A 15,011-nucleotide genomic window follows, 5' to 3' on the forward strand; every position below is an offset into this window, starting at 1 on the left:
TATTCATGCTCCATCCCGCCCTCTCTGTTCTGCCAATGACCGCCTCTCTTCCCCCCTGATCACCTCCTCCCACGCGCGTATCCAAGACTTCGCCCGTGCTGCCCCCCTCCACTGGAACAAGCTCCCTCCCTCCATCAGAACTTCCCCTAATCTGTCCAGTTTCAAACGGGCTTTAAAAACCCATCTTTTTCTTAAAGCCTTCTAGTCTCCCACTTAACTTCCTACCTTTTCTTCTGACTCTTCCTCCCCCCTTATCCTTATCCTCCGTTCCTCCATCTCTCCCCCGTGTCTCTCTGTCTGTCTACCCCACCCCTTAGATTGTACGCTCCTTTGAGCAGGGTATTCTCTCCTCCTGTCTTCACCACTGTTAACTCTGCTCTCCAGCTACTTAGCCCTCCTCCTTGAGGACCCTCTTTCCCGCGTCCCCTCTCGCTCCCTCCTCTCCCCTTGGGGGTCTCCCTGTCATCCGTGCCTTCCCTCTTGGACTCCGTCGTTGGCGGACTACTCTCCCCTCCTCCGCCCCTCTAGCGGTGCTTTGAGCTCACTGAGTTACTGTGATTATTGTTTACTGTACTGTGCTGTCTCACCTCGTATTGTAATTTCGTTTGTCCCTGTATGGCGCTACGGACACCTAGTGGCGCCCTATAAATAAAAATTTATAATAATAATAATAATAATAGCCCGTCTACCTGAATAATAAATCCCAATTTTAAAATCAAAGCAATAAAGATGAGACATAATACTACAGAGAGTCTGGAGTTGTATATGTGCCCTGTTAGTGTGAATCCTACTCATACCAGGGCACATGTCACTCATTAAGTCTATGAGCACTCAGTGTCAAATTATCACTAGTCAGTAAAATATAGTTATTTTCAGAAAACATGACATATCCTACATGTATGATGCAGTACATTGACTTGAATAGGGTTGTCATTCAATAATCCCTAATTTCCGATAAGTGTTTTCTTTACTACTCTAGACTACTTGTATATTTCCATTACACACAAAATATGTGTCATTACAAATGGTTTGTGCCATTTTATTTTTCACAAAGTTGTCAATTAAAAGTAAACTTAAAGGGGAGAATTCAATTTGGCATGAGGTGCTGTGATATGTCTACGGAACAGTCTGCAGAGACACATTGGGGTGGTTTTCACTCAAATCTCCACCGAATAGAGATGCAAGGAGAAAATGAGCAGAGTTTCTGTACCATTTTGGACGGCAATGTGCACAGCCGGAAATCGAGGTGATGTCCGGCAGCACATCAATAGGAATTGATTGCCCTCTGAAGGATATGAAAACCTGATCATTATTGTTTTTGCAACTCTTGTATTGTATTCTCTGCACAAATTGTCACCTTACCGCTGGTGTCAATAAGTTAAGATTTCCTCAATCAGTGATACTAAAATCTGCTTGTGGTATATAGCCAAGCTGTTGCATGTTTTTTTCATTTTACCCCTTTTGTTTGGAAATTGGTAGATTTCAAAACTTCTAACTTTGCCAGAAGAGAATCTCTAAAAATGCTCAAATAATCACTCAATGATTAAATAATTTGAAATAAATAAAATCAGCTCAATTAATCATTTTCCAATTTATATCTATAGAAAAGAGACTGATAAAATGATTTTGTGCATATTGTAGGCTGCAGTTAGAGGTTTTATGTATTATTATTCTTAATGGAGGAAACCCATGCAAACACGGGGAGAACATACAAACTCAAAGCAGCTACACCTGGTGGGAATCCCAACGCTGGCCCCAATGCTAACCACTGTGTTGCCCTTTTAGTAAGGATGGGGAATGTATTTGGAGTGCTACTCTTGTCTAGAAAAAAACATTCACCCTTATGTGTGATGGTTGGTAGATGATTCCTGTTGATAACATATGTTATTCTTAAGTTGAATGCATCATTCTACATTCGCCTTGGAAACCTATATGGATATTCTTAGAATTTAGCATAACCTATATGGATGTTCCTAGAAAATAGCATATGTCCCAGACAATAACAGGAAATGCAGAATATGAGTTAGCCATGTAGTCATCAAAGTACTTACCCCCAGTGTTCTGAAGTGATATTGATCCAAAAACCAACAACCTTCCTGGAGTACCAAACACTTGCTCTCCCAACTTTTCGTATACCATGCAGCCTGGTTAAAGGAATGGTTGCTCTGAGTTATTTTTGTTCCATTAAAAAACAAACCAAACTACAAAATACACAGTATGTGTTCTCTGTAAAAGTAGACACTTTCAAAACATAGCTTAAATTTTTCTGTAAGTATATCAATTTAGGATTCTGTTAATTTATTCAATCTGGTTGTGCCAGGAAGGAGACATTTTAAATATACATGTCCTATTTTTTAGCGAACATGCAACACTTTGTTACGACCAGCTAAATTATTTCTTTTTTATAAACAGTTCCTGACAGTGGATAATGAATGCATGTGAACTAAGAGGCTCTTGCAAAATTGGAGGTATTTGTGTGTAAGATACAGGTTTACGTACTACGCATAAGTCCATATCAACATAGTTGTGGTGTTGTGCATCTTACATTTAGGACTCCTTGAGACTGGATAGGCAGAATGGGGGAACGAAGGGACTTGCAAGCATAGGCCAAGTACTACAAGGGCGTGTCAACGTAAGTGTGAGTCAGACGTGGATGACCACACAGAACCGGAGTATCTCTTTCGCGTGTTGGAGGACTGGTACAAATATATGCAGTGAATATGATGAAATTACTTAACTGACATTTCCATTTGGACTACTGAAGGAATGAAGATTCCCATTTGATTTTTAATGTATGTTTGTTTTTAATTTAAAAGGGGTATTTGTCGTAAATAATTTGATCTTCTTTACCAAGTTATTTGTGTAAGCTGCTAACTAGTAGATATCTGGTCTTTATATTATTATGTTATGTCTAATAATGTATTATGTAATATGTTTTGAATCGTTGCTGTCATTGTATTGTATACTACTGTAAATTTCATGTACGGTGCTGCAAAACTTTTGTGCACCTTATAAATAAAAGAAGATTATAATAATAATAATAATAATAATAATAATAATACCACCAACTGAACATATGTTTTTAAAATACTGTTAAGCACATCAATTAAATTAAGCAGAAGTTAATATTTGAATTCATTGCTGTTATACAAATGAGATTGATATGAAATATATAAGCAGGTCCTAGTTTGCAGGATACTGCTATTGCTAAACTGTTTTGTTTTTTTTATTACAGTAATAAGAAAATATGGCTCAATACATGGATGCTACTTAATACAATTAATCTTATGATTTTTATTTGCTTTCCAGAATCTTAACTTGAAAAATTTTATTTTTTGCTTGTTAAAATAGATACTTCTATGACCCGTAGAAGAGACGAGTGAAGGTTTCTAAACTATTCCTTAGAATATTTGACTCATTCCACATTTCGCCAGAAAATATGGAATTTGTCTCAGTTAGAATTTACCCTAGACTGTCGGAGTCCTACTCCAACCCCACCACACAGCAGCATGAATTGTCCATTGTTGACCCAGCTCTATTCGCAACACATGTCGTAGAGATTTCGCTCATCTACCTAAATACACTTTTGGTAGTGAAATACATAAACATCCAGCTCAATAAATTATTTAATCTACCAATAAAGAAGAAGCATCGCTTTTCTGTGCCGGTGCCGTAATTTCCATTAGTGAGGAGCAGGGCTATAGTTGTATATATACACACATATATATATATATATATATATATATATATATATATATATATATATATATATATATATATACAGAGATATATATATATATATATATATATATATATATATATATACACACACATGTAGAGATAGATAGATAACACAGCTAGTCATGTGGAGAGACCAGTCTATGGTGGTGAGCAGAGAACAAGCAGCAACCTCCAAACTGTACTAAAGTCAAATTCTGAAAAAACTTGTGTTCCTATGTATAAAAGGCATATTTACAATGCTGTAACAATTGCATTTCACATCTTCTTGATGGAACTCGCAGAACTTATTGAGCACTCATAGCTGGATAACAAAAAACAACTTTGATACAAAAAAAAATTAATTAAAAAGTTAACAAGTACCTGTTTCCTGAGAACATTTCAGTAGAAGGTTTATAGAGTAGATAGACAATAGAGTCACTGAAATTAAAAGCAACCTAGAAATAAAAAAAAAAGAATACATTATATAATTTAAAGTCAGACAATCTTTAGGTTAAGTGCAGACAGGTGTTTTATGGTCCCATCTTCCTATCGTAGGTAGATGAGAGATTAGGGGGTGATGCTGGAAATCTTGTGATAATGTAAGTAACAGCATCCAAGAAAAATGGGTCACTGCATGGTTGGATTAAAATATTTCCTGTACCCCAAGCCTTAAAGTTCTACTACCACGTACTGTAAAATATTACTGAAGTGTTCCTACAACTTCCAGGGCCCTGGTGGCTGTACCTTGCAGCCATGTTTTTCAGCCACTTTTTTAGCCACTTTAAAATGGCAGTAGAAGGGATGTATGAATGTGTCACAAGCTGGTGGAGATGGAGGCTGTCGGTATTAGCGCAACTGTACAGGGAGGCACCGAGTCTAACACACCTCTGGATTTTCACTAGGGACGCCTGCAAGCAGGTGTAGACATAGCTGTAAGGGATGCGCAGATCACAGTTCTCCAAGATAGTCACCGTCAAGATAGGGGTGAACAGTGGATAGTTAGACAGGCCGAGGCCAAAACCAGAGAGGTAACGTGCTATCAAATCAAGAGACAAGGGAGTGATTGGGAAAGCTAAGGTAATGCAAAAGGAGATGTATAACGCCAAATCAGAATGGAAAGGAAAGTCAAACTATGTCGAGTCAAGCCAGAAACAAAGAGATGCATAAAGCAGGAAAACAAGAATGCTAAAGTAGAGGTGTGAGCCTAATACTCTGGCACCCTAATGGTGCTGCCAGAGACTGGTTGAAATAGAACCTTGAACCTGTTGAATGGTTGCCCCAGGCAATCAGTGATGTCACTGACTGCCGAAACTAGCAAGAAGAGTGTCCCCGCTGCTATGCAACTGGGACGCAGCTGGTGCTCATGCGCACAGACTGGGGAAGCCGGTCGGAGACTATCACGTCCCGTTGCTGCAGTGACCGGAAGGAATTGGGTGGCCATCCCTAAGAGCAGCGGAACTGCGGGGACAGCACCTAACAGAACGGGAGTACCAATCATAAGAGATTGTGGTGTACACCCGCCATATTCCCTGTATTTTTGGCCAGGGCTGTAAGAAGACTGGAGGAACCCACTAGAAAATGGCTTCATGTAGCAGCTCCAGTGGGTCCAACTAGGGCAAGGAGGATGTTAGAAAAATGTTACAATAGTAGTAGTCATAGTAGTAGTTGTAGTAGTAGTGCAGCTATAAACATTTTTCAGTTTAAAGATTATTTCTCACAAATTTTCACTACCCTGTAATACTTTTCTGGAACCCCCATCAATGGTTCACAGCATTCACAAATAGCTGGGACTTCAGATGATCAAGTTCAGTGCTGCTTGGTTTTCTATAGAGCAAGAGTGATCAACATATCAGCTGTGCATAAAAGTCAATTGCCAATTGGAGGAGTTCCTGCTATAAGTGAGTTCTGGGACCCGGCATATAAAACAAATGGTGGAGGTTCCTAGGAAGGGAAAATAATTTCTGAAGTGGAAAAATACTTTAATTATATATCAGTATTTTTGCTGTTAACAAATTCTAACATATTTCAAGTAGTTGCAATTTATTAAATAATCACATGAAGGCTATATTTAAATTTATACAAAAACAAACGCAAAATATAGAGTAAAATGTACAAAAAAATACATGCAGCATTTTTCAATTAAATATTCACTTTTTAAATTAGAGATAAAAAAAAACACAAAAGAAAAAAAGTCAAAAACATCAAAATGATTTTCAGAAGTACTCAAGTTTAATCGAGTTTAATTTTTTTTTTTACAACAGGTTAATTCCATGTTTAGTTCTACTTTCATGGTGCACACTGCAATAAGCATTTCCCATCTTGATAATCAACAATGTCCACAGAACATTGTACCCATTCACAATTATGTGAGGTTTAATTGTGTTAAAATAAGAAAGAAAAAAAGACTTCTCTTTTCCACAGTAGTTTGGCCCTGATTGTTAGGAAAACAAACAGTATTAACAATATACTCAAAACTCTTCCAAGTGTCTGTGAAAAGCAGACGAACAGGTCCATATTTTATATATCTAATATATAAATGCTTAGTGGCGTCTGTGTGTGTGTGAAAAAAAAAAACCAAGTTGCAGTGCCACCTGCTGGGCAGAGTTATACACTGACCTACTAAATTCTTAGTGTGTGTGGGAAAAAAATTTCAAAAAGGGCTTAAATTTGGTAGGGCTCAAACTCATTTTCATGAGGTAATTTTACCTCATGAACACACATGTGTAGAGGCGTGCGTTAGTGTGTGTGTGTGGAAAAAACTATTTTCTCAGAAAGGGCTCATCCAATTGACCTGAAATTTGGTATACTGAAATTATTTGACAAAAAAATTAGAATAGTCAAGTCAGTTAACTTCCATCATCCCCCCTTCCCCCCGTGGGAGGGGTAGTAAAGGCTAAATTTACAAGCTGAGGGGTCAAACTCATTTTCGTGAGGTAATTTTACCTCATGAACACACATTAAAAAGGCCGCTTGCGTCGGGAAGTAACGATCTTCCCCTGAGGAGGCCTGGGCTAGGCCCAAATGCATGACAAGAACCTTTTTAAGACCTTAAGTATCTTGATTTGACTAGAATGCATGAGTATCATGCACGGGTTAACTTATATATATATATATATATATATATATATATATATATATATATATATATATATAATAAACATACACACACACACACACACAGTGTGTATATACATTTTAGAAAGCATATGCTGAGAAGCTTAAAGAAGCCACTAAAAGGTGTAGGAGCTTAGTAAACAGTTATAAGCAGCAAATAAAACACACTACTACAATCACTAGTTCTTCCACAATATTTATAATCTAAATCTTCCTTAACTCCTTTGCATCCAGTTCTAAAAGATTTTACACAGTCAATCACTTAGCCCACTTAATGAGGACCTCCTAGAATGTCTTCCACCATACTCTATTCCCTATAATATAGAGGATAGAGCTTTAGGAAGAAAAAACCTCATCATCTGATGTTGTACAATTTGTCACACAATATATACAATTGCAGACTTCACCCCATGTTCATCTACCTCATCTACCACACAACAACTACAATTACTTGATACACAAACAAACTCACCAGAATCCTTCTTCACTTCTTTTGTACATGAACCCAACCTTGATTTCCTTCCCACCCAGTGGAATAGGGGGTATACAGACTATCATCCCCACAATATACCAATTTTTCATTGGTATGGTGAAAATTTAACAAATCTGTTAAAGTTCATACACTCCCTTTAAGGGAATGTCTCCAACCAAGAGGCAATAAGCCTCAAATAGTCCAAGTCCCATGATGAGCTACTGATCTAACGCATATAGTAGATCAGGGAGTAACCAGAAAGGTTTGTACAAAAAAATTAAGTTATATTTCTGCCTCAAAAACCCAGTTGGCATGATGTTAACTAATTGCTGAGAATGGCATATTCTGCTGAGGCTAGAGAAAAATGAATTAAAAGAGCAGATTGACCACAACAGATCCAGGATGCCTGCAGAAGTAATCTTTTAAAGGCAGAAACTAAATATCCCCTCTCAGACCCAAAAACAGGTGGACTCTTTTCAGAACTTATTTCCACCCCTTCCACAAAAACAGCACTGACTGAAATCTAAGAAACCAAATAACCTAATGCTTCAATTGTTCCCATAGATCAATCATGTCCTGTGATGACTTGTACATTGTCAGGCAAATTTACTTAGCATCACATCCACACTGGCACTTCTAAATATGTCCTGAAAGCTATAGGATTTTCCTCTTTTCGAACAAGTTAAACTGTTACAATGGTTGGTGTTTTAAATGAATCCATAGTTCATCCTGTCATGCAGACTGTATCTGTTAATTAGAGATGGTCACTGACCCCCGTGTTTTGGTTTTGGATTCGGTTTTGGATCTGGATTACCGTCGTGTTTTGGTTTTGGTTTTGCAAAACCGCCATTGCGTGTTTTGGTTTTGGTTTTGTTTGGTTTTGTTTTGCTATTTTGTTGGAAAATCCATGTTTTTGTGCCTAAAATAACCCAATTTAGTGCTCCAACTGTTTTAGAGATAAGTAATCTAATTGTTGAGGTAATAAATCATCCAAAAAAACAGTTTAATTCTTCGTTGGTAGGCCTTCATTTATTCTACACACAAAACAGATTGTCTTCCTCTCCATCTATGCATATTGGCAATGCAGCTATCGTCTTTGGATGTATATTACACCCTACACTTATAGTTAAATATGTAAAGAAATGGAAAAAGACAGTTTGCTTTCTGTCTCTATAGGCCCCCCTCCACTTTTTTAAAAAAACAAAAAATTCAGCCATTATAGACTGTACAATATTAATTGACATGGAGAAAGCCAGTTTGGTTTCTGTCTCTCTAGGCCCCCCTCCACTTGTATAAAATACCAAAAAATCCAGCCGTTATAGACTGTACAATATTAATTGACATGGAGAAAGCCAGTTTGGTTTCTGTCTCTCTAGGCCCCCCTCCACTTGTATAAAATACTAATAAATTCAGCCGTTATATACTGTACAATAAAAATTGAAATGGACAAAGGCAGTTTGGTATCTGTCTGCATCAGATCCTCTCTCCACTAGAAGTAAAATAGAAAACTATTCAGCCGTTATATAATCTAGAATATAAATAGAAATTGAGAAAGGCAATTTGGTATCTGTCTGCATCATAATCATCAACATCATCATTAGCGCCCTCGTCGCCTACACAAATCTTCCCCTCATCCTCTTCTAATTCCAAAGTGGCATCCTCAATTTGGGTATCACCGGCTACACTCGGGCTATTAAGGCACACATTAGCAGAATGCTCACGATTAGACATCCCACTGTTGGATGGACTCTCCACAGGGATTGTTGTCATTTGTAAATCAGAGCAAATATTCTCCTCTAATGCCTTACTGTTATCTTGCAGCTCGGCTTTGACGCGTAACAGTAGTTGTGCACCAATTGTAGGCTGGGTAACTTTTTGGGATCTGCCACTAATAGCCAAAGGTGAAGGCCTCATTCTCTCTTTGCCACTGCGTGTGTAGAATGGCATGCTTGCAATTTTTTTTTTATCGTCACTTAACTTTTGCTCAGTTACACTTCTTTTTCGCTTCAATACAGTAAATTTTTTGGGGGTTTTTGTTTTTTGCACTAATTTGAAAACACTCTGTTGTTTGACATCGCCTTGGCCAGATGACGTACTGGGAACACTAACATCAGGACTGGTGACAGAACCTGGTTGCTCATTCAGATCATATGTGGACTGCTTTGAATCCATTCTGAGCGCAAACCACTGGGGAGTGCTAAAAATTATTTGGTAGATACTGCTGACAGATATGACTTTTGACAGCCAGAAATATTAATGCACAATTAGGGAGGACACCCCAAAAGCACTGAGGAGTGCTAAAAATTATTTAGTAGATACTGCTGACAGATATGACTTTTGACAGCCAGAAATATTAATGCACAATTAGGGAGGACACCCCAAAAGCACTGAGGAGTGCTAAAAATTATTTAGTAGATACTGCTGACAGATATGACTTTTGACAGCCAGAAATATTAATGCACAATTAGGGAGGACACCCCAAAAGCACTGAGGAGTGCTAAAAATTATTTAGTAGATACTGCTAACAGATATGACTTTTGACAGCCAGAAATATTAATGCACAATTAGGGAGGACACCCCAAGAGCACTGAGGAGTGCTAAAAATTATTTAGTAGATACTGCTGACAGATATGACTTTTGACAGCCAGAAATATTAATGCACAACTAGGGAGGACACCCCAAAAGCACTGAGGAGTGCTAAAAATTATTTGGTAGATACTGCTGACAGATATGACTTTTGACAGCCAGAAATATTTATGCACAATTAGCGCTGGGGAGTGCCAAATATTAAGAAAAAATAATAAACCTCTATCCTCCTCTCTGCACTAGCGATTTTGGTTAGAGCAATTGCAAGAACAATATTGTATTCTCTGTCCCTGCTCTAATCAGCCTATGACTACACCCTGCTCTCTCCCTCTGTCAAATGGCGATGGATTGCTGTGGAGGCGTGTATTTATAAAATTGAAGTATCGCGAGAACCGAGCCCCGAGATCCGACGACGTCACAATGACGTTCGGCCTCGATTTGGATTCGGAACGGGCGGGAGAGTACCGAGCTGCTCAGCTCGGTACTCGGATACCCAAAGTTCGGGTGGGTTCGGTTCTCGGAGAACCGGACCCGCCCATCTCTACTGTTAATACAAGTCTTATATCTGATTAACATGTTTCTCATATTACTCCCCCAACCTCTAAGGGAGTGTTTTATTGTGCAAAGTAGGTTGCATTGCTTATTGCTCTTTTAATAAAGTACATCTAGATGCACCCTCTTAAAATTAGTTTAAGGTTTTAGAAGCTTTGCAGGAAACTGATGTACAACAGTCAGGAGTTGAAAGGATTTTGATTCAGATGGCTCATCATTTAATGTCATAACATAATACTGAGATAGGACAAATTCTCACAGCTATTCCCGTAAAGATAACCATTATAAAATAGATGATATACTTACTGAGAGTAATGCATTACCCTTTGTGTCCTGAAGAGGAAGGTATCATACCAGTGATACATTCCTTATAAACTCAGTTAAGAGTCTATCCTTATCCAGTATGTGGATGATTTACTTCATACTTTTATCTCACTTAACCTATGTAAAATTGACTCTGTGGCCTATCTAGAATTCATTAACAGGCCCATGACATTACATATGAGAATAGACATCTTTCCCAAGACAGGATTCATGTGATCCTCAAAATTCCAAGGTCAACCAAAGTCTCAGATGTGTTCTCTTCTGGGCTTGGCAGACCATTGTTACCAGTGGGTATTGGGTAATGCCTCTTGTCTCTATAGGTAAATCCTTGCAAAATTTGAATCACCTGAATGTGCCTTCTTGCTGTGTATAAGTATACTGAAAAACTATTTTGTTCCCTTAATCAGGAACCATACAGTAACCATACAGTATTCAAGCTCTAGAACTATTAAGTCTCTTACACTTAGCTGTCATAAAAGTAACAATTTCACATTAGGAGTCTTGACATAGTGGAGATATACAATGTTCTATAGCTTCGTACAGCACAATGAGTGAATCTGTAGCACAAGCATTTTCTCCTGTATGAAAGCTGTAACTGCTGCTATTTTAGCAGAAGCCTAAGCTAAACTTGTGTTAGGATCTACACTCACAATCCCATAGCTGAGCTTATTCCCAATACTAAAATATAACACCTTTTAGTATTGATTTTACTTCTCCTTACCTAATGTTTCTGTCTCCAAAAATTATGTACTTAATCCTGCCATATTGCTACCTTCACAGGATCAGCAGGTAGAACATGACTGTATTCAAGTCCTTTCTCATCTCATGATTAGATCTTAAAGACATTAAGAGATTTACATTATTTGCAGAATAGTATTGTCAACTTGTCCTATTTTTCAAGCATATAATGTTGGAAAGTCTGAATATACAACAAGCTACACATCCCTGCCCTGGGACACATTTGTACATCTGCAAATTGATTTTCTTCAAACTAGATCATTTTTTACCTTTGAAAATTGTTTGCATAAGCTTGGGATATGTTGAGGCCAATCTGTGTGTCAAAGCAGACAGTACCAGATTCAGCAAAAAGTTTAGGATATCGTTAGGGACAAATTCAGATACAAGTATTCAATTTAAAGGATGGTAACATGTGAAGTATGTAAAGTTCTAGGAAAGAAGCCAAAATGTAATTGTCCATATTACCCTCAAGTTTCAGGAAAGTAGAAAAATTGTGTTTTAAAAGACAAACTTGCCACATCTGCAGAAACAAGGTAAAAATGGCCCGATGTAGTCTCTATAGCCCTAATGAGCACGCAAACCCCTACTAAAAGAAAAGACTGAAATAAACCCTTATGAAATATTGATATATCTGTGTCTGCTCTTGACTTGCAACTGACGTCATAGAGCCTGGATACTGGTTTTACATCAAAGGAAATCTTTCGTTGAGAAAATTTGGACTGGACTGTATCAAGTGCTTCTGACTACACACAGCAGTCTGGTACCAGGGCCGGTTACTCACATCTCATTGCAAAAAAACAAAGCTTTTCACCCAGAGAAGGTTCCTGCAAAAAAGATTGTGAAGTAATATCATACTACATGTCAATTTCAGTACTGGGTGTTTGACTTCTGCTCATGGACCCATAGATTGTAAGCTTAGGAACAAGTCCCTCTTACCTCACTGTATGTATGTATTACCCAGTATTGTTTTATTACTGTTTGTTCCCAATTGTAAAACGCTACAGAATCTGCTGGTGCTATATAAATAAATGATGATGACGACGGATCTACAACTGTTAAGAAGTATAGTGTGTTTTGTGCAGGGAGCTACACATTCACATGAGGACAAAAAAAGCTAAACCTAAAATATAAAAAAGTCACCACTTTATTCCTAGGCATCAAAACCATGAAAAGGACTCGCTTGCTTTCTGCTGGTAATCTCACCAGGTATTACTTATGTGACAAATGGCTTTAAGAACATTATGTTTCAATATGCGCAAAAGTTTAGCCAGATTAATTGTTTGGGTTTGAGCTCATGCAACCAATCACTGAAAACACAGACAATGTTGCAATACTTGAACTGAATAAAACAGTCCCCATAGCTTCGTTCACTATTTTATTAAATATAAAATAGCACAATATAAATTGATATAAATACAAATATGTCATTAATGTATTCTCCTCTTTGTATCACTGTAATTTCAATGTAAATAGTTATTGGCTGTTAATAGCAATGTTCCTGCTGCATGCAATATTATTAAATTGCAACTCCACCCAAAGCTTAATATATATATATATATATATATATATATATATATATATATATATATATATATATATATATATATAATATATATATATATATATTATATATATATATATATATATATATATATACACAGCATTGGCTTAATATATACATAGATTTAATTGCTCTATAAAATCTTTACTATCCTGGTACATTTCATCCAAAGCATCTGTAATCCTTACAGTGATTAATTAAATGTGTCCGATTTGTAAAACAATATAAAATGTTGGCTTGAAAAATTATAAACAATTCCCTTAACAAGTCCCACTTATTGTCCTGTAGCTAATTCCATTCATTAAACACTCATTTATTTATCACTGTTCCCATTCAAAACTATAAATTCCAGTTTTTGCATTCACTGAACGTGTGGCATGGGTATTGTCTTTGACCCATATTTCTGTTTATACCGTATAAATCAGATTTTAACATAAATATTGTAAATGTAAAGCTCACAAAATAATTAACTCCACTGTATTGAGGTGGTAGGTGACCATTAAGGTTTTGCTAAAAAAACAATTACAATAGAAGAAATTAATAAGAATAAAAATCTTCCTTTAAGAGGAGCTAAAAAAATAAGCAAACAAAAAAAACATAACGCTATGCAGAAATAAAATAATAAAATACACCCTTAACTGCATGTTGGAAATGAGAGCTGCATTATACAGCAATGATGACATTATAGTCAGGGCAGTATTTAGAATGAACACAATCATAGGCATTGTAAGTGAATGCAAAGTGAATACAATCAATATAACTTCATTGAGAGATGTCAACAGGGATGTGACTGCCAATTTTAGCAGCAGTTTTTTTTACACAGCAGATCTTTACAGATATGAGGTCACGCTGTACATTTACCTTTTATAAATTTATTTAGTGCAGTAAATGAAATACATTTAGAAGAGGGAGAGGTTACCAGTATAGCACCCGAAGGACCTATACTTGGACCAATCCTCTTTAATATCTTTACTGTTGTCATCAGGGACGGAAACCTACATCACTGTGCCAAATAGCCAAATTTTGACGCACAGTTATAGACACACTGGTTGATGGTTACCCAAAATGATTGATTTGAGGTAGATTAATGTTCAAGTTTGTGGTAACTACAGTTAAGTTCCAAAAAAATGCAAAATCATGCACTTGGGTCTCAAAAACCTGAAGACTGAATATAAATTACTGACACAAAAATGGCAGCAACTGGGAAAGAAAGAGACCTAGGAGTAACTATTTGGCTACTAAAAATGACAGAAACAAGGTAGCAGAGCAATGGGAAATGCAAAAAGCTAGTTGGATGCTAAATTGAAAGAGGAATCAGTAGCAGATAGAGAATGGTGGTAATGCTTATACCACACCTAGATATTGTGTTTGGTTATATCTCCAGAAGGATATAAGTACATTAGAGACTGTGCAAAGAATAATAAAATGGTGCCAGCTCAATATTAGAAAACTGAAAATCTAAGGGACCTCAATATGTTCAGTTAGAAGCAGAGAAGGTTTAGGGGGATAATATGTACAGTTTTAACTATATAATGGAGGAAAACGTTCAACAGAAGAAGTTAAGTGTTCGAACAAGAAGACATGCATTACAACTGGCTAGCGGGCTTAGAGGAAGAATTACTTTACTTAAATATTAGTAGGTAGATTGAATAAACTCTCAACAGAGGGATTTAAACATGTTTGGGATCGGCATAATCATAATGATGATGATGATGATGAAGGCCCTACTTCTTCTTGTAGCCTCCCTCCCCCACCTATTCCCCACTTGCTTCCTACCCCTCCCTTGTCACCTTCAAAGACCCTTGCAAGCCTTGTAATTATACAGGAATTGTCCTTTGTAATAGGACTTGATTTTTGTTACACATCTTGTATTACTACTTGCATTTGTTTCTCACGCTTTTCAGTTCTATTTCTGCTATGTATATTTGTGTGAACTTTTGTTTG

General features: G+C 37.0%; 1 protein-coding gene across 1 annotated transcript in view; it reads right to left on the minus strand.

Moving 5' to 3' along the window:
- Positions 1-15,011, minus strand: part of SLC38A1 (solute carrier family 38 member 1) — a 96,608-nt gene that overhangs the window by 22,680 nt on the left and 58,917 nt on the right. The window contains exons 6-7 of the mRNA XM_075209084.1: positions 4,102-4,175; positions 2,052-2,144 (exon numbers count right to left, since the gene is read on the minus strand). Coding sequence (XP_075065185.1) covers positions 2,052-2,144; positions 4,102-4,175 — 167 coding nt within the window. The remainder of the gene's footprint in view (positions 1-2,051; positions 2,145-4,101; positions 4,176-15,011) is intronic.

This window comes from Mixophyes fleayi, chromosome 4 (assembly GCF_038048845.1).
Source record: "Mixophyes fleayi isolate aMixFle1 chromosome 4, aMixFle1.hap1, whole genome shotgun sequence".
Taxonomy (NCBI): Eukaryota; Metazoa; Chordata; class Amphibia; order Anura; family Limnodynastidae; genus Mixophyes; species Mixophyes fleayi.